This window comes from Hippopotamus amphibius, chromosome 9 (genome assembly GCF_030028045.1).
Source record: "Hippopotamus amphibius kiboko isolate mHipAmp2 chromosome 9, mHipAmp2.hap2, whole genome shotgun sequence".
NCBI lineage: Eukaryota > Metazoa > Chordata > Mammalia > Artiodactyla > Hippopotamidae > Hippopotamus > Hippopotamus amphibius.
In genome coordinates, this window is record NC_080194.1 from 3,885,441 (window position 1) to 3,912,983 (window position 27,543).

General features: G+C 41.3%; 1 protein-coding gene across 3 annotated transcripts in view; it reads right to left on the reverse strand.

The window, feature by feature from the left end:
* EXT2 (exostosin glycosyltransferase 2) overlaps positions 1–27,543 on the reverse strand; it is a 134,019-nt gene that overhangs the window by 59,890 nt on the left and 46,586 nt on the right. For 2 of the 3 annotated variants that reach the window (XM_057747959.1, XM_057747957.1), the window contains one exon: positions 9,820–9,951. The exons of the other annotated variant lie outside the window; for it this stretch is intronic. In XM_057747959.1, coding sequence (XP_057603942.1) covers positions 9,820–9,951 — 132 coding nt within the window. The remainder of the gene's footprint in view (positions 1–9,819; positions 9,952–27,543) is intronic. 3 annotated transcript variants of the gene reach the window in all.

The window sequence follows — 27,543 nt, forward strand, 5'->3', positions numbered from 1 at the left end:
CACTAGGGCAAACAATTGGGTCCCCATCCTCATATACTCAGTAAAACCCATAAGTTGACAAGCCTATCCATGTATACACAGAGCTTCCAATCAGCTCTCAGTGTCTCACTCTTAAAAAAGAGTAGACTGCTGAAAAACATGAGGTATTTGAATAAAGTTTCCAACATGAAAGGTAGAAAATAAAGACCTGAAAAAGGAATTCAAAGGAAACAAACAATACAGGGAGCTAAAGACAAATAAAAACAAAACCACAAATACCTTCAGAGAGAGAAAATACAGTATCCTTAAAACAAGAATAGGAAGCTATAAAAAAAGATTAATTAGAAGTCAAGAAAAAACTCTTAGAAAATAAAAGTGAACAAAATTTTAAACATCAAAAGAAAGGTTAGAAGATAAAACTGAGAAAACATCTAAGAAATTAAAACAAAAAGTCCATTAAGACAGAAAGAAATGATAAATGGAAAGAAAAATAAGGATCAGTTAGTACATTCATCATCTAGGTAACCAAGTTCCATAAAAAAAAAGAGAAAACAGAGAAAAAAAAAGAATCAAAGCTATAAAACATGAAAACTCCCCTATAAAGGGCCCAAACCAGTATCCACTGAACAAAAAAACACTCATACCAAGACATATCATCATAAAGTTTCAGAACATAGGATTTCCCAGGAAGATAAAACATGTCACAGAAAAGGATCAGGAGTCAGAATGGCATCTCAGTTTTTTAGGATTAAAACGGGACGCTGAGTGGACAATGAAGCAACACCTTCAAAATTCTGAAGAAAAGCCACCTCAACCAGAATCCTACACTAGCCCAACTATTCATCAACGTGAAGTGGAATAAATGCATTTTCAGACATGCAAGATGACAGCAAATTCATCCCCCAATAGTCCCCTTTCTGGGGAAGCTACTAGAAAAAATAAACCAAAAAAAGGGGAAGATGTTAGAACTTGGAAACAAAGGATGGAACAAAGAAGAGAATTCCGAGAATCACAATGAGCAGAGAACTGAGGCCGGCCTCTGTGTGGAAGACCCAGAGAGCAACCAACCCACACTGGAGCGGCAGGTGCAGGGCTATGGGAGCGAAGGCTGGGTGAAAGGCAGGGAGGAAGTCCTGTAGTTTCCTTGCGCTTGACCATTTCACTCTTTGTTGGAGAATTTAGTAAAAACTAGTGATAGGAACATGGAAAACTAAGAAGAAGAAAAAAAGGCAGTTATATATTTACTCCCTGGAAAATTAGAAGTTATACAAGAGAGGAAACAATCTTGTTTTACTACTTGGTTCTGTTGACAGCAGCATTTATACAGTCCTAACAATGCAACAGTAAACACTGCTGTAATGAAAAATGATGACACCGCCCCACTGGTAAGATGAGAGCGAACAGAAACGTGCAGAGGGAGAGGCAAGAAGAGGAAACGAAGCGCTGACTCTAAGGAGGTAAAAAGATAATGTCTGTGAGAAATCAAAAAATAGCACCGTCAGCATTTTATGAGGAGATAGGAAAATAAATATGAGAAGAGAGCTGAAAGGGTTGAAAGCAGTTGCCCCTTGGGAACAGGCCTTAATTTTAGTTACATGCTTTATTTTACAATTCGCATCTTTAAACCACACACGTGTTAAACCATACAATTTTTTTAAATACAAATTTAAGAAATATAGCTGATAATGTGTTTGAGAGTCATTCATGTTATTGTATTTATCTGTAGTTTGTTTCTTTGTATGAGTGGGTGGTATTCCCTCACACAGATATACCACACTTTGTTTATCCATTCACCAGTTGGACATTTGGGTTGTTTTCAATATCTAGCTATTATGATTAAAGCTGAAATAAACATTTGTGTACACGTTTTCAGAAAGTAAAAAAGAAACAAAAGAAATATAGCTGAGATACAAAAGAAAACCAAAAATCAAGAATCAACCTCCAGCTGGAGCAATGTGGAAATTTTTCTACTCTGCAGCTGTAATGACCCATTGATTAGAAAATGACACGAACTGTTAATCAACGAATAGCTATGGAAGTAGTATAGGATATTAGAAATGGAAACAGACTTCATTATCCTGACGCTCTGATAACCAACAACTCATCTTCCTGGTAACCTCTGCTGCTGAACCTCTTAAGCAGACTCACGGGAGACTGAAGGTGGCCCTGGAAAGAAGGGGAAAGGGAACCTGATGTGCTAGTAAGTGACAGCTGGCGCATGAAGGTGACTCTGCCAAAACACTCAACATGTTTTCAATTCAGCTGCTGCCGGATCAAGCTCCCAGACTCCAAGAAACTACTCCACTCGCTGCACTCCTATTTGTGACGTAAGGAAGCAGTCAGGTGTTGACTCACGAAAGCCAGTGCCATGAAAGTGAACTCTACAAAAGCCGCGGAGGTAGGCCTGCATCCAGGGAGACCCTACGTGTGGTTCACCCACCGCCACCACCAGAGTCACCGTGCAGGTGTGTGCTACTCAGGTACACTCATCTCCTCGACAAGGAAGGACGCTCTGATTGACATGATCCTCCCCGCAACACCCCCGAATTTGTCTCTTCATGTGCTTTACTTATCATCCCCACTGGATCTGACTTGTGACCTCATCCTTTCCATTTTCTATCTGACCACCAGAATCGGCCAAGTTCTTGGCTTGGGGCCCCAGGTCAAGCTCTTGGGATCTTCCTGTATCTCTCTATCCATAGACCCAACTCAGCTTCTTTATTTCATGACCTGAGACTTTCTAGCTTGTTTCCACAGAAGCAGGTACAGGTACAAAACAATTCAATGGCAACGGCTACTCAAGGAAAGGCTTGAAGTTGCGGGCAGCAGAGTGGACCTCCTGTGCAACTGTGATCCCATAAATGTGGTGCCTCTAAAAACAAAAGACTCCAAAAACCTTAAACTTACTTAAAATTCAAGCTAAAATTTCTAAATTCCACACATACTTTAGTCACATCTGGGCAGTGAGAGGAAGAAGGGGAGAATAAGCCAAGAAGGCCCCTGGGGGGCATGGGAGGTATTCAAATTCCAGAGAAACATTCCACAACCTGGAAGTTAAAGGGCACAGAGTTGAGTTAAACAGACTGCTAACTGGGTATCTTTTCAACTCAGGGTTCTGCTTCATGCATCTGAGGCTGGTGCTTCTTCGGCCTGCAGAGTGATTTATAGCTTGTTAGTATTTACAGCTGAGTGATATTTTCAGCGGCTTGTACAACCACAGCCTTTGTGAACGAGGGCCGCTGTCTGGACATCTAAGTACCGGTAGCCCTGAGTTCTTCATGTAGCTGAGACAGATGTGGGCTGAACCCAGGCCTTGGATGCTTCTAATCGAAGCCCCAGGGGTGCAGAAGGGGAACTAGATGGGGAGAGAGGGAGAGCCTTCTCCAGGCAGTGAGTCAGGACGCACACCGTGAATCAATCCCACATCAGTGTACGGTCCCTGGACCAGCAGCATCAGCTCAACGTGGGAACTTGCTAGAAATGCAAATTCTAGGACCCACCCAGACATACACAGTCTGAAACTAGGTGTGGAGTGGCAGCAATCTGCATTTTCACGAGCCTTTCAGGAGCTCCTGATGCCTAGGGATGTCAGAACCACTTCCCCGGGAACTAGGGGCTACAGCAAGCTCTGCTGCACTGTGCCCACACCTCTGACCCCTGCTCCTCACGGGTGATGACTGCCAATCAAGTACGTGCGCTTCGATGATCCACCCACCTACCGAGCCTTCCCTTCCTTGCTTCAAAAGCTGGACCTGGGGGGACTTTCCTGGTGGCACAGTGGTTAAGACTCCGCACTACCAATGCAGGGGGCCTGGGTTCGATCCCTGGTCAAGGAACTAGATGCCACATGCATGCCGCAGCTAAGGAGCCCGCCTGCTGCAACTAAGACCCGGCACAGCCAAATAAATAATAAATAAATATTAAACAAAAAACAAAAAAAACAACCCGGACTGAGGCTCCTAGGATGTCTAGGTAAGTATATAATCCTTGTCTGAGGGCTTGCTTGCAACTAAGTCGCCTCCCTGGCTGGATCTCACAGGAGTGAGCTCTTGCTTTCAACCATATTCTTATGCTGGCACAACCATCCATCTTACGTCACGTCCCCATTTTTCTCATCAAGTTTTGTGAACAGCCATAGGACCCCTGCCACCTCCCCTTCCTGTTCTAGGTCTGGTGTGGTCATGTGGGAAGGAAATAAAAAAAGGAAGAAAGAAATCTGGGGTATCTTTACTAGCGTTACCTATGAGAGCAAATTTGAAAAACACTGCCCAAACGATCTAGGTTAATAAAATTCAGACATGTTGATAAGGTGGAGTATAATCTTTCTAATCACACTGTAGAAAAATAACACGGGCAAATATTCCAGTCTACAACATGATTTTAGGACTATATTACATTTAGTTTTAAAAAAATGATTACTGAGAAGATATGGTTTTGTTGGCACATGCCAGAAATTCAAAACTTCACAGCTCTGGGCCCAGTCCATCCCTGCATCACATTCAACACTCACTTGCCTCGGTCTGTCCTCCAGACACGCTCACATCTGGCAGAGCAGCAGAGGTAAGGCGGGGGGGGGGGGGGGGGGGGTCCGAGGAGACCCCCAGCCACGCAGGCGAGGTCCAGACATAGGGACCAGGCTGCCAAAGGGCAAGGCCAGAAACAACACAAATGTTAGAAGCTAAAAGGGGAATGGAGCATTTGGGAGAGGATAAAAGTTTTGCTAATACTTGCAAAAAAGGGAGAAAAATGAAAGCATGGAGAGACTAAAAAGATCGTAAAATGCAGGCACCCCTGACAGGAGGAGCTAAAGAATGTAATGATTAAAAATAAGCGACCATCCCTCATAAAGAACCTTAATTTGGTGAGAAATTCCTTCCAAAGAGAAGGTTCAAAACAAAGGGCTAATCTCTCCAGCCCAGACAGAGCCGCTACTTTACAGTTGTGTACCAGAATTACTCTCTCAAACTTGTTCAAGTTCTGAGAGTGCGGCACAACATGAATAGTGTCATCAGCCCCTCTGGTTACAGACGAGAATGGCAAAGCGTCCGCTGACTCCAGCACTGGTTTCTGCGAGGCCACCCCTCGCGGTCTCCATAATCCACACGCAGGCCTCTTTTCACATTAAACTAAGGCAGCGGCACCAGCCAAAACAGGGCTCCACTCTCACCCCCTCCAGCCCAGCACGTTCAGCGCATGGCGGGAGGCCCTGACCGCAGATCTCTGAAAGAACCAGACCATCATCTGATTTACTGACCAAGATCCACACCTACTCCCACCTCGGGGTGTCTGATATTATAAATTTGACGGAATCTAGAGGGGAGGCTCCCCAGCAGGCTGGGCTGGCAGTAATCACATCTAGGGTAGGTTAAGTATTTCTGAAGGGGAGGGGGAAAGTTAACTGTAAATAAATCAACGCTACTCTGGCCTCCTGTCAGTTGCTTTCACTGAAGATGCAGAAATGTACAACCCACAGCTTTAAATCAGGGCTCTCTTCACCTAAACTCCTAGAAATGTGGTAAACACTAAATTGCCCTAAAAAGGACTATTTAAGAGAGAGTTAAAGGAAAAAAACAAAGAATATATTTTCCAGTTGCATATCCAGATCTATGCTTTTTATACTTATGCTCTTTCCCAAACTAATAAAGTCCTGCACATGATTGTTTTGTCCTAAATTCAAATACATCTCAAAAAATAAATAAATAAATAAAATACATCTCTTTCAAAACTATAAAATTTCATATACTATTTTCTCCTAGTCTGTATTCTTATGAAAGACAGAGACTAAAATCCTAACCATTTATTCTTATACACTTTTCTTAGAGCTTTAGATAAAAGAACAGAATAAAGTCCCACTGTTTCCACGTTTTCTGGCTGGGTCATGACCATCCCACCTGTATGAATTCTTCTGCAGAGGAACAGATGTGATGTTTTTTGTCTCAAGCTTGCACCATGTGCTCAGAAGAATGGAAATGTGTCAGCCTGGAGGAGGCTCAACAGCTCCCATAAAACTCTGTAAGCAATTCAAGACACTCTGCAGGAAGAAGACCTGGGTTCTTGCCTGTTTACACAAATTGCCCATTATATGACTTTGGATGAGTCACCAGGCTCTGTGAGCCTCATTACGTCTGCTTTAGAGGTGAGAAAGAATCTATCACTTTCCCCACCTTCCCAATGGGGTGAAGGTCAAATAAAATAATGGCTGTCACATCAGCATGTGAGCGAGCCTTGGGATGGCTCAAGTCCTGGGATCCCGATCTTCCTCCCTTCCTCCCTCCTTCCTTTATGTATCAAGGGCTTCCTGTGGGAATTAGATTGTCCTAGGTATCACGAGGAACACCAGGATAACTCAGACATTCCCTTAAGAAGCTTAAAACTTCATAGGAAATTATACTTCTATGCATGTTCAAGTGATCAGAAAGAAACAAACAGGCTTTAAGAGTTACAAGAAGGAAAGATTACTTCCTACTTAGGAGGTCCAGGAACACCTCATGGAGGAAGAAGTATATGAGCAGGCCCCTGACATCCAGATAAAACGTGGATGACCAGAGACAATGGTGGGGAAAGGCAACTCAGAGAACGGACTGACAGGCACAAGGGAGGGAAAAGCATGCAGCAAACACAGGAAGGACAAAGTTGTGCTGCCAGAAATCTAGCGCTCCCTGAAAGGGAAGAGAAGGCAATAAAGATAGAAAGACAGCCTGGAGCCGGACTGTGGAGGGCCCTGCAGACAGGCTGCGTTGGGACGCCAGCGCCACCCTCGCCTGAGACGCCCATGCACCCACACTCCCTACCTGGATAAACAGCACCATGTGCCTCGCTCTTCCTGAACTCCCTGCTAGCCAGTCAGAGCCGTCAGTGCTCCCTGATACCACTCACATCTGTCCTCCATTAACCCTCACCTGGGTTCCTCAAACAGTCTCCCGCCTGTAGTCTTCAGCCCCTAAAATGGATCCATCCTCCATACTGAGGTCAGACTGACCCGAAATGCAATCTCGCCACATGACTCCTGTGTAAGTGCTTCAGTGATCTCCCATCACCCACAGATAACACTCCAGCCCAGAATGTTTCGAGAGATGCCAGCCGTTTGGTGATCTGGGCCCTCTTTAGGCTCCACCTTCTGCCTCTCCCTCACAAGGCCCCTTCACTCCTGCCACACAGAACCCCTCAATGTTCCTGAAACTGCCATGCTTTCTTGTCCCTCTGACTTCTGAATTTGCTGTTCCTTCTGGATGGAACCTAACTTCCCCCCTTTTCCTGATGAGATAACACCTGCCCTTCTCTTTTAACGCTCAGATCATCATTTAACATTGTTCTGGAACTACCGGCCAAGGTAATTAGATCAAAGATAATAAAAGGTTCAAATACTGGAAAAAGGAAGCAAAATTATCATTTGTAAATATGACTGTATATCTAGAAGACACAAGAGAATCAACTTTAAAAAAGTGAAACAATTCCAGAATTCAGTAAGAGTGTTACAAAATTTATATACAAAAGCCAATAATACATCTTCACAGACAAGTAACCAGTTAGAAGCTACAATGTCAGAAAGTACATGATCCTTTATCAGAGCATAAGAAAGATGAAATATCTAAGAAAAAACCTTTCAGGACTTGTGAAGGACCTATATAATGAAAACTTTAAAATTCTACTAGACAGACAAATCTTCCTTCTAGATAGCAAGATTCACTGCAACATAAACTCCCCAAAGGCATGGATTTTTCCCTGCTTTGTTGTCAAGTACCAAGAACACTGCCTGGAACCTATGAGACACTCAGTAAGTACCTACTGAATGAATAAATGCCTAAACAATCTAAAAATTCAATGTGACCAATCAAAACACAAACAGGACTTATATTTGTATTCTGAGAGAAACTGACAGAACTATCAACCTCCACTGGAGCAAAAACTCATGTACTCAGGGTTACTGAAGGCATGGAGAAGCAGAATAACCAAAATGTTATTGGTGGAACTATGAACTGGTATACTTTTTTTTTTTTTAATGTTTTTACTTATTTATATGTTTATTTAAATTTTTATTTTATATTGGAGCATAGCTGATTAACAATGTTGTGTTAGTATCAGTTGTACAGCAAAGTGATTCACTTATACATATCCACATATCTATTCTTTTTCAAGTTCTTTTCCTATTTAGGTTACTACAGAATATCGAGCAGAGTTCCCTGTGCTATACAATAGGTCCTTGTTGGTTATCTCTTTTCTTTTCTTTTTAAAAAATATTTATTTATTTATTGGCTGCATTGGGTCTTTTTTTTTTTCTTTTCTGGTATACTCTTTTGAAAGGGCAATTTGTTAATATCTATCAACATTCAAAATGTGTTTATTCTTTCAGCAATTTCTCAGCTGGAGTTAATTCTATAGATGCAGTCACATACTTCTGTGCAAACACATATGAAAGGATGTCTCTTGTATTACTATTTGAAAATCGATCTGCATGTAAAATATACCTAAACAATGGAAAAGTATACAGCCATCCTTAAAACTGAAGTATACCTATATAGAATGAAATAGAAGCAAGCCCATGATCTATCATTTAAGTAAAAAAGGCGAGATACAGAATAATATGTATAGTATGATCCCATTTGTGTTCCAAAATTATATAGTTATGTTTATATGGGAATAGAAACATTCTGGAAGGTTACCTTTGGCAATGGATTGAAGGGAAGAGATGGACAGAAGGAAACTACCTCAAGCAAGAGAAAGGTGTTTGCTGTTTTGTTTGATTTTGCCGTTTTACTTCCTCTCTTTGTCCTGCCCACTTCCATCCAGGAGCGCTGCCTGCCCCAACCCGTACACCACTCTATCACAGGACTAAGCATACGATACCCTTTGGTTTAGAGTTCCTTTGAGGGCAGGGCCTGGTTTCCTTTTCTGCTTTCTCAGCACCTGGTGGAGTGCCTGGCACAGAGTAACTGCTTAACAAAGGCTCGAGGGAGGGAGGAAGGGTCCTACACGAAGATGAACCAGGTGGCAGCACATAGCACTATTTAGAGAAGGTAGAATCAGGAGACAAGGACGGCTGGCCAGAAAGAGAGCAACGATTCAGTGGAGAAGAGTCTAGTTCTCTCACGTGGAGGCCTCAGGGTCTGTGAACCAGCCGGCAGGTGTGCTCCAGAGCAGGAACTGTGCCCCCACAGATTCGGGCCCTTTCAGTGTGAAAGAAGCCATGGCCACTGCCACACTCCCTACAAGGTCACAAGTGCCTCGTGACTCCTGCAAGCAAGGACGAAGCCCTGAGGGCAGCTCCTGACCACCACATCTCACGGCTGGCAACACCTAGGGGCCTCAGCTGCAGTCCTAAGCAATCCCCAATGCCTCTCCATCACTTCTGCTGCTGATGTTCCTCGGGCGGGGGGGGGGGGGGGGGGGGGGGGGGGGGCGGTGTCCTGAATATTAATTGACATAATACGTGTAAAGCACTTACCACAGTCCCTGGCACAAGAGGAAGTGCTCAAAATATAAGCTATTATTATTAAGTTGCTTACAGAATCTTTTCAGGAGTTCAAAGCACCACAACTGCAAAAGTAATCAGGAAGTCCTTCATTTCCAATAAGACCCAGCCCTCCCCATTTACTTCTGCAATAAATTAACATACTGTCCTCCTAAGCCCACTTAAAGCAAACTGGAAGACACTCCTTTGGTATTTCTTACTTATGCCATCATTTCAAAATTAAGCTGGTCCTACGGGGCCCCAAGAATTACAGCACACTCCCATCTTAGAAAGCTCGAATTTAAATAACCTGTACAAATTCAGTAGCTTTTCCATCGTCCCATCCTGACAGCTGGCCTGGACCTGATGAACTCGCCCCGGAATTCACTCACCACGGTGGGAGGGTCGTTCCAGTCCTCATAGGAGATGGCAGCATACGGATAGATCCGGTCATTGATGATCTGCAGGGTAGCCAGGGCGATGGCTTTGATTGACTGGAAGTACGCTTCCCAGAACCACCGTGCCTGTGAAGAAAACCACCCTGTGTGAAGTGAGCAAAGCGAGTGAAGAACTAGATGCCGCATCACAAACACCTCTGGGTCTGGGTAATTTCCTTGTTCCTGAAGAAGAGGGAGACTGAGGCAGAGGCTCCCTGCTGTTCAAGCCAGCTCCATCAGAGTGGGCATTTATCCAAGGCAGCCGAAGCAGAACGTGAGCGTGTGAAATGCACACTGCATTCAATTCAGATTTAGGAGAAACTACATGGTGATGAAACATCAATGTGTTTAACCAGAGCAAGTTCACAGTCTTTTTTTTTTTTTTTGATATAACATACACAAAGCGTACAGATTTTAAGGGTACAACTCGGTGAATGTCTACACTCAATACTCTTGTAACTATCACCCAGAGAGAGAACATTCCAGCACCCTAGTCAGTACCTCACCCCTCCAAAAGTAACCATCGTTCTGATTTCGATTAGCCCACGACTGAATCTCATACTGATAGAGTCAAACACTAGTTACTCTTTTGCTCAACACTAATATTAAAATCAGATTTTGGTGTCAAGTTAGGCTGGCCTCATAAAAGGAGTAGAAAAAGTTCTATTCCTTGAGAAATTTTATGCAAGGCTGGCACTATTTCTTCCTTGAAAGACTGAGAATTCATTTAAAAAGCATCTGGGCTAGGTGTTTTTTTGGTGTGTAAAGGTTTTAAATCATGGATTTTCTTTCATAGCCATAAGATTATGCATATTTTCATGTCCGTTTACAGGTAGTATTTTTTCAAGGAATAGGTTCACTTTACCTAAATTGTTAAACTTACTGGACTACATGTATGTTAATGTCTATTTAATGCCTACAGAATCTGTAGTAATACACCTCTTTTCATTCCTGATATTGATAATCTGTGTTTTCCCTTTGTACGTGATCAGTCTTACCAGATGTTTGTCAATTTTATTAATCTTTTCAAAAAACCAACTTTTGGTTTTACTGATCATCTTACATTTTCTTTTTCCTTTAGTTCCTTTCTGCTCTTATTTTTATTTTCTTCTGTTTTGGGGGACTTTAATTCATTCTGCATTTAGCTTCTTGAGGTTGAAGTTTAGATATTCAAGTATTTCAATCTTTCTTCTTTTTTAATACATACATGTAAAGCTATAAATTTACTTCAATGCACTATTTGAAATGTATCCCACACACTTATATATCATTTTCATTATAATTTAGGTAAAAAATGTTTATAATTTCCATTGTGATGCTTTCTTCAATCCAAAGTATGCTGTTTAATTTCCAAACCTTTTGGGATTCTCTGTCCTTTGGTACTGATTCCTACTTTGCACTACAGGCAGAGAACACATGTATTATTTCAAAATTTTGCAATTTATTTAAACTTCATTTATGGGCCAGCACATAGCTTATTTTTGGAAATGATCTACATGCACTTTAAAAAAAAGAGTATTTGGGGACTTCCCTGGTGGTGCAGAGGTTAAGAATCTACCTGCCAAAGCAGGGGACACGGGTTCCAACCCTGGTCCAGGAAGATCCCCTATGCCGCAGAGCAACTAAGCCCGTGCCCCACAACTACTGAGCCTGTGCTCTAGAGCCCGTGAGCCACAACTATTGAGCCCACATGCCAAAACTACTGAAGCCCGAGTGCCTAGAGCCCATGCAACAAGAGAAACCACCACCACAAGACTCCCGTGCACCAAAATGAAGAGTAACCCCCGCTTGCCGCAACTAGAGAAAGCCTGCGTGCAGCAACAAAGACCCAACGCAGCCACTAATAAATAAATAAAACTTTTAAAAAAAGAGTATCTTGCCATTGAGCGTAATGTTTTACAATTGTCAAGCACAGTAAGTTGATTATTAGTGCTGTTTAAATATTCTATATCTTTATTGATTTTTCTCTGCCTGTGTTCACACGCGTGTATATGTGTGTTTTATTTCCAAAATTTTACTTTCAAATTTGTGCCCTCAAAGCTTGTCTCAAGATTGTCCCATATAAAAAGGATATAAATGGATTTTAATATTTTATCCCATTCAAAAATCTCTGGCTCCCAATTGTACACACAGTCCAATCACACATAATGTAATTTCTGGCACAGCTCATCCCGTTTGTCTCATGAAGGTTCACAGATACACGTCGGCGTGGCTCCTAGCATCTATCCCACTGAGGACTGGAGAGCTTCTCTACTCTGTGATTTGATGTCTCTCACTGTTTTTAGAAAACTCTCAGTATTTTTTAAAGTATTGGTTCTGTCATAGTCGTCTCCTTCTAGGGCTCCAAGTACACATGTATGTAAAATGTTTTCACCATGTCCCATATGTCTCTCACGCTCTTTTCTGTATTTTTCCTCTCTGTGCTTCGATCTGGGTATTTTCTACTAGTTTTTCTTCTGGTCCAATAATCCTTTATCCTTTGTGTGTGTAAGTCTAAACCGCTATTAAACCCATGTACTGAATCCTTAATTTTACTTATATTTTTCAGTTCCGGAATTTCCATTTGACTTTTTAAAAGAATATCTCATATCTTTGTTGAAATCCTTCTTTTCATCTGCATTATTGAACACTGTTAGTTCCTGACTGATAACTCCAATAGCTGAATAACCTGTAAGTCTCTTTCTATCATCTGCTTTTACCCTTCATTTCGGTCATTCAGTTTCAATTTCTAGCATGCATCTTAATTTTTTATTGGATGCCAACACTCTGTATTAAAAACTGTAGAGGTCCTGGATGACCCAGATTATCTTCTTCCTAAGCATGTAACATATTCTTCTGGCAGCTGCAGAGAACGCAGTCAGGCCACTCTAATCCTGTCAGCTGTTGGTTTTAAGTTCTGTCAGGGCCAACTTTTTTCAGCTTGCCCTTACTCTGAAGGTGTGGCCTTCTGGGCCTTCAGTTAAAGCCTGGGGTATTTACCAGGACCCTTCCATCTTGGCCAGCCTTGAACACTGACCTTTACCTCATCAGTACTATACACCACTGCTGAAATAACTGCAGAGCTTGTTAGTCTCCCAGCTGCTCCTTCCTGCAGGGATTCTCGGAATCTTGCTCTGATCGTGTGCACCTCAGAAGTTGGCAAACACCTTAAGGGAAGATTGCATGTCCATTATTTGCTTACTTCCCCATGGTTTCCTTTCTCCTGGGATTTTGTCCTTCAAATCCCAGACACTTCGGAAGCCCCTAACTCCAACCTGTTAGCCCTGTGGGACTGCGGCTTTCTGCAAACACTCCACACCCTGGACTGTGGATTAGAAAGCTCCCTCAGGGAAGGAGCCAGAGCGAACAGGTAGCTCCCCTCAGTGGGCTCCCGTCTCTCAGGAATTGTCCCTCAAGTCCTGACGGCATGGGCTGCTCTCTGAACTGTTGTTTCATCTATTTTAATAAGCTTTTATACTTCTTATTCTTTCATTGACAGGAGGGTTACTTCCAAACCAGCTACTCTGTCAGAGTCTTCTGAAAGAAGACAGTTTCTTATCCAAGCAGAGTTTAAACTCAGTTCCTAAAGAAAGCAGGATGCTGGTGTTGACGTCTCTCCAGCTTCATTCGGCCTATGATTCCACTCCAAGTCAGAGACTGTTAGGATCTATGCAAGGGGGTAAACATATCCAAGTTTAGCAAAAGAAATTGGAAGCATAACCAAAATAGGTGGAGGAAAAAGGCCTTCTCTAGTCTAGACTTACGGACTTTGGTTCTGTTTCCTGGGCAAGGCCCCTATTCATTAGTTAAAGCCTAGGACAACTTCTGAGTTATATGACGACTATTGTTTCCACTAACAATAAGAAGGCAAAGCATCGCAATGAGAATTTCTCCTACTCAAAGAAAATCAGAAACAGATTTAGCTTCCAAGGGCATCTGACGTAAGCTGTCCTGTGGTTTGCCATCTGGGTACAGCCTGGGGGCCTGCTGGCTGCCTGCTGCTGCTTCTTAGATACACTCCGCTCACGCCAACCTCCTTCCAGCTAAGCTGCCGCTTTCCCTCCCGTCTCCCAGCCAAAATGTCTGCAGTTCATGAGATCTGAAAGAATCTGTCTTCTCTGTGAAACCTTTACACAGTGGATGCCGAGCACCGCCAACTCAACAAACTTCCACTACTATGAAATCCCACAGCACTGACAGCCTTTACCTTGCAGGTTGGGTCTCTTACACACTCTTCTATCCCTGTTTTACTGTTATTTCAGATGATCACTTTTCTCTCTCCAGATAGACTGTGAATTTTGGGGGGGTGTGGAAACTGGCATTTTTTTAAATTAGTATCCCTGCAAATGTTAGAATGTTTTACCTGTTGCAAAGCATTTTTGTACCCGTGGTCTCATTTGCTCTTTAGGACCAGTTTGTCACTTATTTGGGGCAGATACAAATTTCATTTTATATGTGAGGAACTTGAGCCACAAAGCTGGTAAATGGCAAAGTCACCACTCATGAACCCTAATTCTGAGGGCAGACCTTTTCCTACCCATTCTAGAGTATTAAAAGTACCAGCACATGGTAAGTTTTAGGAAATGGTCCTCTACCAAGGAACTGAAAGGGGTAAAAATTCACTAAGAAGTGTGAGCCCACACATAAACACACACAGCTTAAATATTTATCTCCTCTTCTACCCAGATGGGCCCATCATCATATGTTCCCTTATTTTAAATCACACCACACTCAAACTTAAGCATTCCAAAGCTTAACGTTCACATTCAATCACAGCGGAGACAGCAGCATTTGGGATTTATAGGAAACAATGATTGGTAACAAATCCACCTAGAATACCTGCCAAAGGCACAAGTGGAGGACACAGCTTCTGATTTAAGATGTCTCAAATCATCTTGCCCTGTCCACCAAACTGCAATTCTCTCGGAAAGGAAGCAAGCTTTGCCAATAATCATAGCTCAAGTGTCTCAGCCTGAGGATAAGTGAACTTCGCAGGCTTAATTATTTCTGCAGGACCTCTTTAACACCTTGAAGTGTTTAGAAGGCATAATTTACAGCCCCTCTAGGACTCAGCATCAGCCACTTTTTGGCAGAGAGGAAGGAGTTTTCAGCTATGCTGGCAATGCACGAAAGCACCACTGTTCCCATCCAGTGAGCAAATGCAAATGCTTATTATGTTTTGAGGTTTCTTTCCCCTAAAACATGGGCCACACTTATCTCTAACTGACAAGTTTACATGAGGGATTCTTCCACATTTCTGCAAATCCCCCAGGCACTCTACACTGTGGATCGACACAGCTGAAAGGTCAGTCACCTATGAAACGGTCATACCAACAACCTCAACAAAGCATTTAGCTTTTCTTCATTAAACAAATACCACAATAATTTTGTAAAACATGCAGCTTTCAAAGCATAAGAACTACAAAGTTCCTATGACGCTTCCAAATATTAAAATCACAAAGAAAAGGGCAAGAATTGGGCCAACTTAAAACTATCTTAAGCAAATAAATACTTCAAATTGAAGCTGCTACTTTGGTTTAATTTCTTTGATTTTTGGTAACATAAAGCCAACAGGATTAGCAATAACAAGTGTTTAAAGGAAGCAAGCACATGGGACTTCCCTGGTGGTGCAGTGGTTAAGAATCCACCTGCCAGCACAGGGGACTCAGGTTCGATCCCTGGTCAGGAAACCAAGCCCATTTGCCACAACTACTGAGCCTGTGCTCTAGAGCCCGCAAGCCACAACTACAGAGCCCGTGTGCCACAACTACTGAAGCCCGTGCGCCTAGAGCCCATGCTCCACAACAAGAGAAGCTACTGCAATGAGAAGCCCGCACCACAATGAAGAGTAACCCCTGCTTGCTGCAACTAGAGAAAGCCTGCGCACAACAAGACCCAACACAGCCAAATAAATAAATGAATGAATAAATTTATTTTTAAAAAAGCACATGTTAAAAAAAAAAAGGGAAGCGGGCACAGTATGGTAGAAACAGCCACTGCGATGAGCAGCTTGCACAATTTTAAGCGACTTAACCTCTTTGTTTTTTGAATTTAAGAGATGGAGACCACAGTGCCTTTCTCACGGAGCTGAAGACTCAGTGAGATCAGGGTTGTAAAGCTCCTCACCCAGTGCTGGTGCAGAACAGATAACGAGAACACATTCACCCTCTCCTCAACACCTGCATCCACCCAGTCCCCTCAGGGTCTTTGTCACTTATATTAGAATACATTCAGCGCTGTCTGGGGGAGGGAAGTGAGGAAGGGGAGGAGGAGAGACGGAATGGGATCTCAACATTATACTCCACGCATGTCAATTCTTGAAGCCAGTAAAGAAATCCAACTGGTCAGAGGACAGAGTTAGATATAATAAACATACATCAAGTACGAGCGTGACAGACCTTTATACTGAAAAGTACACCAACCAATGACATGTCCCTCCTACCTGAATCTCTAAGCTTTCAAGAAAGAGGCCAGCACTTCTCTGGAAACTGTGCGGGTGGGAACACATCTGGTTTTGCTCACCGCTGGTCCAAGGTCCCCAGCACAGGGTCTGGCCAGGAGTGGGCAGCCAGACATTTGTTGAAAGAACAAACCCATCTCCCTCACAGGCACCACACGCATATCATGGAACTTTCAAAATCTCCTCAGTACCAGCCCATGACCTTTGAGGGGGAAAACCATCATTTAATAATAATGACTGCACCATGTATACAGAATTTTAAAAGGTAAAAGATGGGAGGAGTGGACCTGAGGGGGAAAAAGGAAAATTTGTTTCTGGGTGAAACAGCAAGGCAGAAATGGGATTATAAGCGTCCCTTCCATTATGCATGTAAAGACCACGAGAAAGAGAAACAGTGGTTAAAACTATGCCGTGCAAGTCTGCTCCGACAAGTGGACAGGATATCTAACCGTGCAGAGAGTACACAGAAGAACCCCAGGGCCCCAAAGCGGTCCAAGAGCATGCGCATCCCAAAGCACTGATGGCTCTCTAACGCCCTTCCATCAGCAGCCAGCGGTGCAATGCCCTTCCCGCCAGAACCTCCTGAACGGGACCCACGTCAACAGGCTTCGTTTTAGTATATTAGACTTTCCTCATGAAAACCACAAAATAAAACAACAAACCAGACAGCTAAGCCTCTTCCCAAATCCCAAGAGGTAACTGTCCAATGACACGTAACTGTGGAGGAGTAGGTGCCCGAATACTGCTCTGTTTCCCCACCCTCCACCCACTGGCTGGTCACAACATAAAGGATCTGCTTCGGATGTAGAAAGCCACAAGGGAACATGGAATCCACCACAACGACGAGAAAAGTCACCAGATACCCCCACTATCACCACATCTTGTCTTGGGCCAGCTGGAGACCTACAGTCATAGAGCAATCAGGGAACCCAAATCCCAAAGAGTGATGTCCAGGAGCAATGGGACACAAACTACTTCAGCTTTGGAAGAGCAAAGAAAGTAGGGCGTGTAGCCTTAAGAGCAGCCCCCCAAAACAGCTAAAATTTAAACGAACTCTTAAAACAGAATGTGGGCTAATAGGGCAATCTGGAAGCTCTAGACACAAGCAGGACACCCTCCCACCGGCAACGTAGAGGGACACTGCCCTGGTAGGAGGGGCAGAAGCAAAAGCCATCTGCCCTTGAAGGACGAGCAGGCAAGCTCGCTCAGGCCAGGCTCCTGCACTGACACAGTGCAGAGGTCAGCTACCACTCAGGGAGGCGCAGGAAACTCTCCAACCCCAGACCCCCACAGATGAAGGGCAGACCCCAGCTGCCCCGGGGGAGGGGCAGGAACGCTGAGAAAGCCCCGCCTCCAAGGCCCCAGCAAACAAGCCTGCCAGACTGTGGCTAGACCAGGGGAAGAGAATCCTATTGCCCCACCATGAGCCCAGCACCACATGCAAGCAAGGGAAGTCTACCTACCGACAGGAGCAAGGCCTCCAGTGTGGCACCCGTCGGCAGGGCCTGCTGAAAGTGGAGGGTGAGACTGGAGCTCTGAGAAAAACCTCAGTACCTTGTGTCCCACACAAGAACAAGGTGACCACTGGCAGCATCTGAAGTCTGTGGTGCTGAAGGTAAGCCTAGCAACAGAAAATGCCAAACCCACCCCAATTACACACTAGATTGAGTCAACCTCCCATGCGAACAGCTCACAGAAGTCTGCCATTTCTGGACATGACATTTACCTAAGTCTCCTGTTTTTCTAACACACAATGTCCATCATTCAACCAAAATTTATCAGAAACCAAACCCGAAAGAAAACAACCCACTGTCCAAACATAAAGCCACCAGCAGAGTTAGACCCAAAGGTGACCAAGATGTTGGAACTACTAGATGAGGACCTTTAAGTATAACTAACGTGTTAAAGAATCTAGTAAAAAAGGCAGACAACTTGCATGAACAGATGGGAATATTCAGTAGAGAGATAAAAACTAAAGAAAGAGCCAAATGAAAATGCCAGAAATAAAAAACATAGTATCACAGAATTGCTTCAAGTGGTTTATCAGCACAGTAGATACAGCTGAGGAAAGAATACTGTAGCAAACTTGAAAATAAAAAATTATCCAAACCAAAATGCAAAGAGAAACAGCATAAGAAAATAGAACAGAGCATCCAAGAACTGTAGAGCCATATCGAATGTTCTAACAGTACCTGTAACTGGAGTTCCAGAAGAGGGATAGGAAACAAGGCAACAGATACATTTAAAAAAATAATGGCTAAGAATTTTCCAAAATTAATGAAAAACAATAAAACTAAGTGCAGAGAACCAAGAGAGATTAAATAAAGCATTCGCCTTCTCCCTCAGGAAGTTTAAGAAACAGCTGCACCGTTAAAGATGCAAAAGCACTTCTGCCTCTGAGCAACCTCGGAGATTCAGGGGATCTGAGTACAGGAGATTTTCTCTCAGCTCACTACACTGACAGAACCATTTATCTCAGGTAAAGGCTGGAAAATATTTCCACACCTCGTGGATTAATTTTTCAAAGCTGTGTCTGAAGATGAATCTGAAAACTTCCAAAGGGATTCCAAGTCTTTCCAAGCACCAATGCACCACAGGCTGATGAGCTCCTTTTCATTTGTTTGCTGTGACAAATGGAGCCAATAAGCATTCCTACTATTGCTCTGAAGCCTCCTATGCAGGGTTACGTTGGCTGTCTTCCTCGCTACCTTCCCGTACAGATGAGAGGAAAAGAGCAGGGAGCCCAGGGCCCTTCTTGGCTAACCTCACCCCAGCCTGGAGACGCAGAGACGGGCTCTAACATTCTCCACCTGGCAGCCGAAAACACACAATGGTGAGGTCAAATGATAATCCGAGCATCCTGATTCCTAGCTGAGAATTACTGCAAGACTGGCTTTTTGTTTATTCTTTTGCTCACTCCATTTTTATAAACATAAGAGTTACATGACAACGTACTTAAAATCAGGGGAAAAAAATATCAACAAAACTCCTCAGGGGCACTTCTCACGGACTGAAGGTTTTATAAAAATGTACGAGGCCCATGTTGTCAGTTTCTCTAGAGGAGAAGAGGAAGTTCACTAACATTTGATATCTTTACTCAATGATTCAACAAATAATAATAAAGAGGATTTACCTCCTTTAAAATAAAGGGAGATTTCTGAAGCCAAAAAAGGTTAATATATGGGAAATTTATCAGCACTCCACTTTTTTTCTTTACTTAAAATATTTATTTTGGTAATTACATTTAAAATACCTTACTCCATAAAATATGAGAGTGCTTTTTTTCACTCCCGTACTCGTGAAGCTACTTTACTGGCCCTCTCCATGTGCATCCTCCACCTAAACGTTCCTGGTGCCCCCAGAGGCACTTCTTCATCACCTAGTGCAGTGCTCCCAGTCCCATCATCTCAATTACTTGATCTCAGCACTCAAGAAATCCACATACACTACTCACTGAACTTTCCACAAGGCCACAGATATCTGTTCACATAACAGTAGCAGAGCTCATTTCACAATTTTTTGGTAGGCGTAAATTTTTTTTATTTCTTTACCACATAAACTTGTAATTGCTTTCTTTTTAACTTTTCACTTTGAAATAATTTTAGACTTAGAGAATAGTTGCAATGGTAGTACAGAGAATTCCCAAATATCCTCACCTAGCTGCTCCTAATGTTAACATCTTGTTCACCATGGTACAATGATCAAAACTAAGATGTTAACAGTTAGTTAGCTCTATTAACTCAACTACAGACTTTTGTTTCCTTTTGGATTTTCCCGGTTTTCTTCTAAGGTCATTTTTCTGGTCCAGGATCTAATTCAGGACACTGCACTGCATTTGGTTGTCATGCCTCCTTGGTTTCCTCCTGTCTGTGACAGTTTCTCAATCTTTCCTTGTAGTTCATGACCTTGACACTTTTGCCTAGTGTGGTCAGGAATTTTGTAGAATGTCCCTCAGTCTGGGTTGGTCTGATGTTTTTCAATTATTAGACTGGGGTTATGGATTTTAGAGACTACAACAGAGATGATGTGACTTTTTCTTTACTTCACATCAGGGGACACATGGTATCACTGTGACTTATTATAGGGGAAATTCACCCTGATCACCTGGTTAAGGTGGGGTATGCCAGGTTTCTTCACTGTAAAGTTACCATTCCCATTTCATAATCTATGTGTTAGAAGCAAGTCACTATATTCTGACTGTATTCAAAGGGAGGATAATTAAGCTCCACCTCCTAGAGGAAGGAGTATCAAAGAATTTAGCACACAATTTTTAGTGTTGTTTAAAAGGATTAAAAACTATGAAATTCTATTCACCGAGTATTTTATATATATATATATATATATATATATATATATATATATATATTTTAGCTAGTCTATGTATATACTGTACAGGATTTTATTAAAATCCTTAAGCCTATGGGGATTTGTGGCTTATGGAAATATTAAAACTTTTCTTTCCTCAATAATTTCAATAAATAAAAAATCTGACATTTGCCTTAAATGTTAAGTTGAAGACTGATGGCACATCTCATCTATTGAAAAGAGAAAAGCATATAGCCAGTTTTTATTAAAAATCTTAGAGATGAAATTTACTGAGACCTCAAATATTTCTAAATTTCAACTGCTTCCAGTCTTATGTTTTAACTTTACTCTGATATATACACAGAATTACCATCCAAAAATAGAGTAAGCACCCAATTTGATAATCTGGAAAAGAATGGAAAAAAAACCTAGGGAAATTAGAAGTAATTAATAAGAAAACAGAAAAAGAAAGGAATTTGAAAAGAAACCCAAGAGCTTTCCATTGATTGGCTATTAAGAAAATCCTAGAGAATCAGAGCAAATAAGGAAGTTCAGTAAAGTGGCCTGCTACAAAATAGTTTTTAAAATAAATAAAACAAAAACAAAAACTTATATGCCAGCAATACCCAATGAGACTTTACACAGACACAAAGACTTCATGGCAAAGCTCATCCCACTACCCCGACTTCTCACAGTCCAGATTATTCTTAGTCCTCCAGACAGACATCAGTTGCTGCCCCAGCATCCATTACCTTCCTTATCTTTACTAACAAGATCAACTTAAAATACTAAATTTCCCAGCCTCTTTTGCAGCAATGGATGACCATGTGACACAGTACTGGTACAGCCCCTCGGTATGTGAGTTTTCCTAACTAAAATGATAACGTCTTTCAAGGGCAAGCCTTTCGGTTTTTTCGCCCTGGCCTTCCCCCTTCTGCTTGCCTGGAACGCAGACATGATTGGCTGGAATCAAAGCAGATATATTGTAACTGAAAAGAAAAAGCCAGCATGCTGAAGGTGATGAAGCAGAAACAGAGAAAGAAGCCCACTTCTCTGACTGCATCACTGAATCACTACACCTGCCCTGGATTACCTACTTCCAGAATTCTTTTAACGTGAGACACACAAACGCTGTTTTCCTCAGCTATGGTTAGTGGAGTTTTCTTCTATATTTAGTTACATATCCTCCTGATACTGTCCTCTTATGTTCAGACCATAATATAGCCTTCATTTCCCTAAACACAAAAGCAATCATTATTTGCAGATGACAGGATTTTATATCTGGAAGACTCAAAGGAATCAGCTATAAATATGCAAAGTAATTATAGAATCCAGGAAGGTGGATAATTGCAAAATACCCATAATAAAATTAGTAGTTTGATTCCATCTCTAGTTATTTTATAAAAGGTGGCAAAAGACTACCAGACCACCACCTGTCCCATGACAAGAAAACTGGACAAAGTGTTTCAGCCAAAATTCAAATTTTCTTCAGAGCCAGTTTGTATTCTCATCCTGCTATCCTATCTCTTACTAGTAGTTTGTACATTCCTTTGGCTTTTTTGAAAACATAATCATGTCATCTCCAAACAAAGACAGTTTTCCTTTTTCTTTTCCAATTTTTATGCCTTTTATTTATTTTTCTTTTGTACTGTCTAGGACCTTCAGCACAATATCGAGCACAAGTGGAGAGAGCAGACATCCTTGATGTGATCATCCCCAATTTTAGGGGAAGGCATCCAATACTTAACCAGTAAGTATAATGTTAGCTATAGGCTTTTCATAAATATCCTTTATCATATTACAGGAGTTCCTTTCTACTCCTCATTTAGCTGAGAGTCTTTCTCAATAACGGCTGCTGAATTTTATCAAATGACTTCTCCATTTTTAAGATGATCAAGTAGGTTTTTCCTCTTCATTTTGTTAATGTGATAAGGTACATTAATTAAATGTTTAACGTTAAACCAATCTTGTATTCCTGACCTAACTTCATGTAATTATGATATATTATCCACTTTATATACTGCTAGGTTCAATTTGTATTTTTTTTGTTTAGGATTTATGCATTCATGTTAATGTGGGATAGCTGCCTGACACAAATGACTATAAGATGCACCATTATTTTATATAAAACTAAAAAAGAAAAAGCTTTCAATTAAGATATGATACAATGCTAAAACAATCAATTTTAATATAATCCTGACATCAGAAATTTTGAAGTGTGAAAAAATATGGGTCTGAGAATCAATTAAACATGGTATATACTTTTTCACTTGACCCTTACAATAATCCTATATGAAAAGAAATAATCCTACAGATAAGAAATCAAAGCTCAGAAGAATGAACAGTAACCTACTCCTGAACACAAACCTTATAACTGAAGATCCAGAACCCAAAGCCATTTTGTCTTGCTCTGAAGTCCATGTTCTTTTCATCGTGGTGCTGATGAAAACACAAACTACCTTAAAGGATAAATTCAGAGATGCAGCTAGACTTTGAATCAGGTTGGCTTTTCTCCAACACAGATTTCTCTGAACGACATTAAACGGAACTTGATTCACAAACACTCCACTAAGGCGGTGTCATTAATAATACTACATGTTCAAATTAGGTGAGAGATGCCTTATATATTTAAGAATGATTAAATGATTCCAAAGTGTATGAATGTGATGTTTTCCAGGGAAACCAGGAATTGTACTGCATCATTAGTGAAGTGAGTATCAACTGGAGGATGGCCGGCCACTTAGACTCTTGTTGGTGACACCAACTTTAACACGTGTAGTAGAAAGAAAAAAGCACTTGAGTAGAATAGATCTGCTTCTAATTTGGGTTCTACCACTAAATAGTAAATAAATGTTGACAAGTCATTTAACTTATTAGATCTCAATCTTCATACCTTAAAATTAAAACAGAATTACATGTCTTAAGGACTCTTCCACACTTGAAATTTAGTGATTTTCCAGCCAGATTTCTGTCTCCTCTACTCAAAAACTGCATGTCTCCTAGTACTCCAAGACTCATCTTCTTTGCCTGACATTCAATGTCCTCCAAAATCTGTGGTAAGGGAAATACCCAATGCCAGCCCCCTCTAGCCATCCTATCTCACCTAAAGGGAGGTGAGTGGGTGGTGGTAAAACAAAACAAAACAAAAACAAACAAACAAAAAACAGAAGCCCTGGTGAAGTTCCAGGTGCAGGGGCACAAGCTCACCAGAAGACTGAGCCCTAATCACAGGACTACAGAACACGTCCCTGGCCTTCCCCCACACCTTACCACCACACCACTATGGCTTATTTACCACAGTTCCTTTCACTCAATACGTTATGACCAGAATTCAGCAAAAATACAACACATGCTTAAAGGCAAAACACAGTTCGAAGAGACAGAACAAGCATCAGAACCAGACTCAGAAATGGCAGGGATGCTGGAATTATCAGACCAGACATTTAAAACTATGATTAACAGGCTAAGAGTGCTAATGGAAAAAGCAGACACCATGCAAGAACAGGTGAATAACATGAGCAGAGAGAGAGAAATTCTAAGAAAGGATCAAAAAGAAATGCTACAGATCACAAGCACTGTGACAGAAATGAGGCGTGCCTTTGATGGGTTCATTAGTAGACTGGATGTGGCTGAGGAAAGAATCTCTGAGCTTGATAATATGACAATGGAAACTTCAAAAACAAAGAGAAAAAAGAAACAAACAAACAAAAAACCCAGAACAAAATATCCAAGGACCATGGGACTACTATAAAAGGGGTAACATACACATACAAATACCAGAAGAAAAAAAGAGAAAGGAAGAGAAGCAATATTTGAGGCAATAATGACTGAGAATTTCCTCAAATTAATGTAAGACAGCAAACCACAGATCCAGGAAGCCCAGAAATCACCACATAGCATACATACCAAAAACACTACACCTATGCATATCATATTGAAACTTAAGAAAATCAAATATTAAAAAAAATTCCTAAAAGAAGCCAGAGGGAAAAAAACACCTTACATGTAGAGTAGCAAAGGTAACAATTACACCTGACTTCTCAGAAACCACACAAGTAAGAAGAGAGTGGAGTGACACATACAAAGTGTTAAGAGAAAAAACCCACCAACATAGAATTTTATACCCTGGAAAATTACCCTTCAAAAGTGAAGGAGAAATAAAGAATTTCTGAAACAAAAATTGAGAAAATTTGTTGCCAGTAGTAATGCCTTACAAGAAACATTAAAAGTTCTTCAGAGAGAAGGAAAATGATATAGGTCAGAAACAGAGGTACATAAAGAAAGGAAGAGCATCAGACAGGGAATAAGTGAAGGAAAAATTAAAACTTTCATTTTTTTTAATTTTAATTGGTCTAACAGGTAATCTATTCAAAATAATAATAGCAACAATTTATTTGATTATGTATACATATGTATACATGAAATGAATGACAGCAATGACATGAGGGACAGGATGGAGAATTAGGATCACTCTGTTAATAGAAGGAAGGTACTTCTGAAGGTACCCTGAAGCAAGGATATTTGAAAACGGATTTGGATTTGATATAAATCTATAGTGCAAACTCTAGGGCAACCACTAAAAAAGTATTTAAAAAGAAGTGTAATTCATATGCTAAGAAAGTAGAGAAAATGGAATCATATAAAACACACAATTAAAACCACAAAAGACATAAACCGTGGAAGACAAAAACAGGAAGAACAAAACCAACAAATTGAAAATAGTAACAAATACAGTCTATGTTAAACCAACTACATCAATAATCACTTCAAATGTTAATGGTCTAAGTACATCAATTAAGAGCTTGTCAGAGTGGATCAAAAAACAAGATCCAACTGTATGTTGGCTATAGAAAACCTACTTCAAATATAAAGACACATATAAATTAAAAGTAAAGGGATGGAGAAAGATATAGCATGCTAACACTAAGCCAAAGACAGTGGGGGCAGCTATATTAATTTCAGACAGCAAACTTCAGAACAAGAAAAATTACAAGGCATAAAGAGTGGAGTTACCTAATGATAAAGAGGTCAATACTCCAAGAAGACATAACAATCCGCAATGTGTATGCAACCAACAAAAGAGCATCAAAATATATGAAGCAAAAATCGACAGAACCTCAAGGAGAAAGAGATGAATCCACTAATAGAGCTGGAGATTTCAACACCCCTCTATCAGAGGTGGACAGATCCAAAAGGCAGAATATCAGTAAAGACACAGGTGAACTTATTAACACCACCAGATAATTGACATGTATAGACTATTTCATCTAACAATAGCAGATTATACATTCTTCTCAAGCTCACAAGTAACATTCACCAAGACAGACCACATTCTGGGCCACAAAACATACTTGAACAAACATGAAAGAACAGAAATCATATGATGTCTGTGCTCAGACCACAATGGAATTAAATTAGAAATGCCATGGAGGAAATATGTCGTCATGCATTTGCTAAAACCCACAGAATATACACCACCAAGAGGGAACCCTTAGGTAGACAATGGACTTTGAGAGATTAGGATGTGTCAGTGAAGGTACAACTGTAACAAATGAACCGCCGTGGTGCACTGTTAGTGGGGGAGGCTGTGCATCTGTGGGGACAAGGGATATAGGGGAACTCTCTCTACATTCTGCTTAATTTTGCTGTGAACCTAAAACTACTCTGAAAAATAAAATTTAGTAATTAAAAAAGAAATCCTACCTGTACTTCATTTTATCTCCTTGAAACTATACTGAGGCCCTTTTTAAAAGTCATCTGACAAATTTTACATGAGTCAGTATCTATTCTTTGCCCCATTATTATCTCATAGGGGGAATGAACTTATCTTCCCAGCTAGACTAGAAACTCTTTGATGGCCCACGATACAAAGCAAAACTTACTAGGCCCTACTCAAGGGCAAGGATTAAAAAAAATCAGCCCATAAATACTACAGATTTAGGGCAGTGGGTTTCCATGGGTTCTCACTGCTTCTTTACACTGGTATCCTGAAGTTCCTACAGAGTAAGGCCCAAGTGTCTTGGGAAATTGGAATAGACTAAGGCGAAAGATTGTCATCCTCAATGTTTCATTTTCCCAAACAGCAGCAACAAAGCAGGACCAGACTTGGCTTAACCAGGAGGGTCTCTTATTTTCAACTGGGTCACTGCAGGGGAACAGCTGAAAACCATTTTAAATGTTAAATTCAGCCAATGCCCAGGGCAAGATCTAATGTATCACACCTAACAAACAAATTTTTGCTCTTCTCCTAGGATCTCATATACAGCCCAATAATTCTTGCTAGGACTTAATCTCTCCTAGGATTTAATCTCAATTTTATTTTTACTTTATCCCACATTCCCAGCCTTCTAAAAATATATTAGAATTCAGAATCCACAGTAGGTTTGTTGTTGTTGTGTCTTGTTTAAAATAGTCTCTACCCAGCTGGCACACAGGTGGTGAAAAGAAAAATAAAATCACCTTAATACTAGTGACTATGGTTACGAAACTCCTCCACACAAAATGGGCCCTCTCTTCTCCTTCTCACCCTTCTCAGGACTTTGAGAACTGGTTCACAGCCTTTCCTCTTGGCTGACTGCAGAGTACTCACTCCTTTAAATCTATGAGGATGAGTCAAAAATTATCCGCACTCCGGTTGTATTAAAACTTCTGTTGGCCACACTGTCTCATCAGTGCTTTCCGTTCAAGGCTACTGTCTCCCCAGTCACTGCTGTGCAGGTGTGAACGTGTTACTTCCGTTCATTTGTAACTGGGGTGCAAGCAAAAATGGATGCCCCACTTGTGATCTGCATGAAAGAAGAGCAGGGTGCAGCGATCCATTTTTTGTGGTCAGAGAGTGTGCATGTCCACACACTTCTGCCCACACTGTCGACACTCCAAAAACTTCATTTTGAGGTGTTAAAGCATCCTCCCTATAGTCCTTATCTTGCTCCATC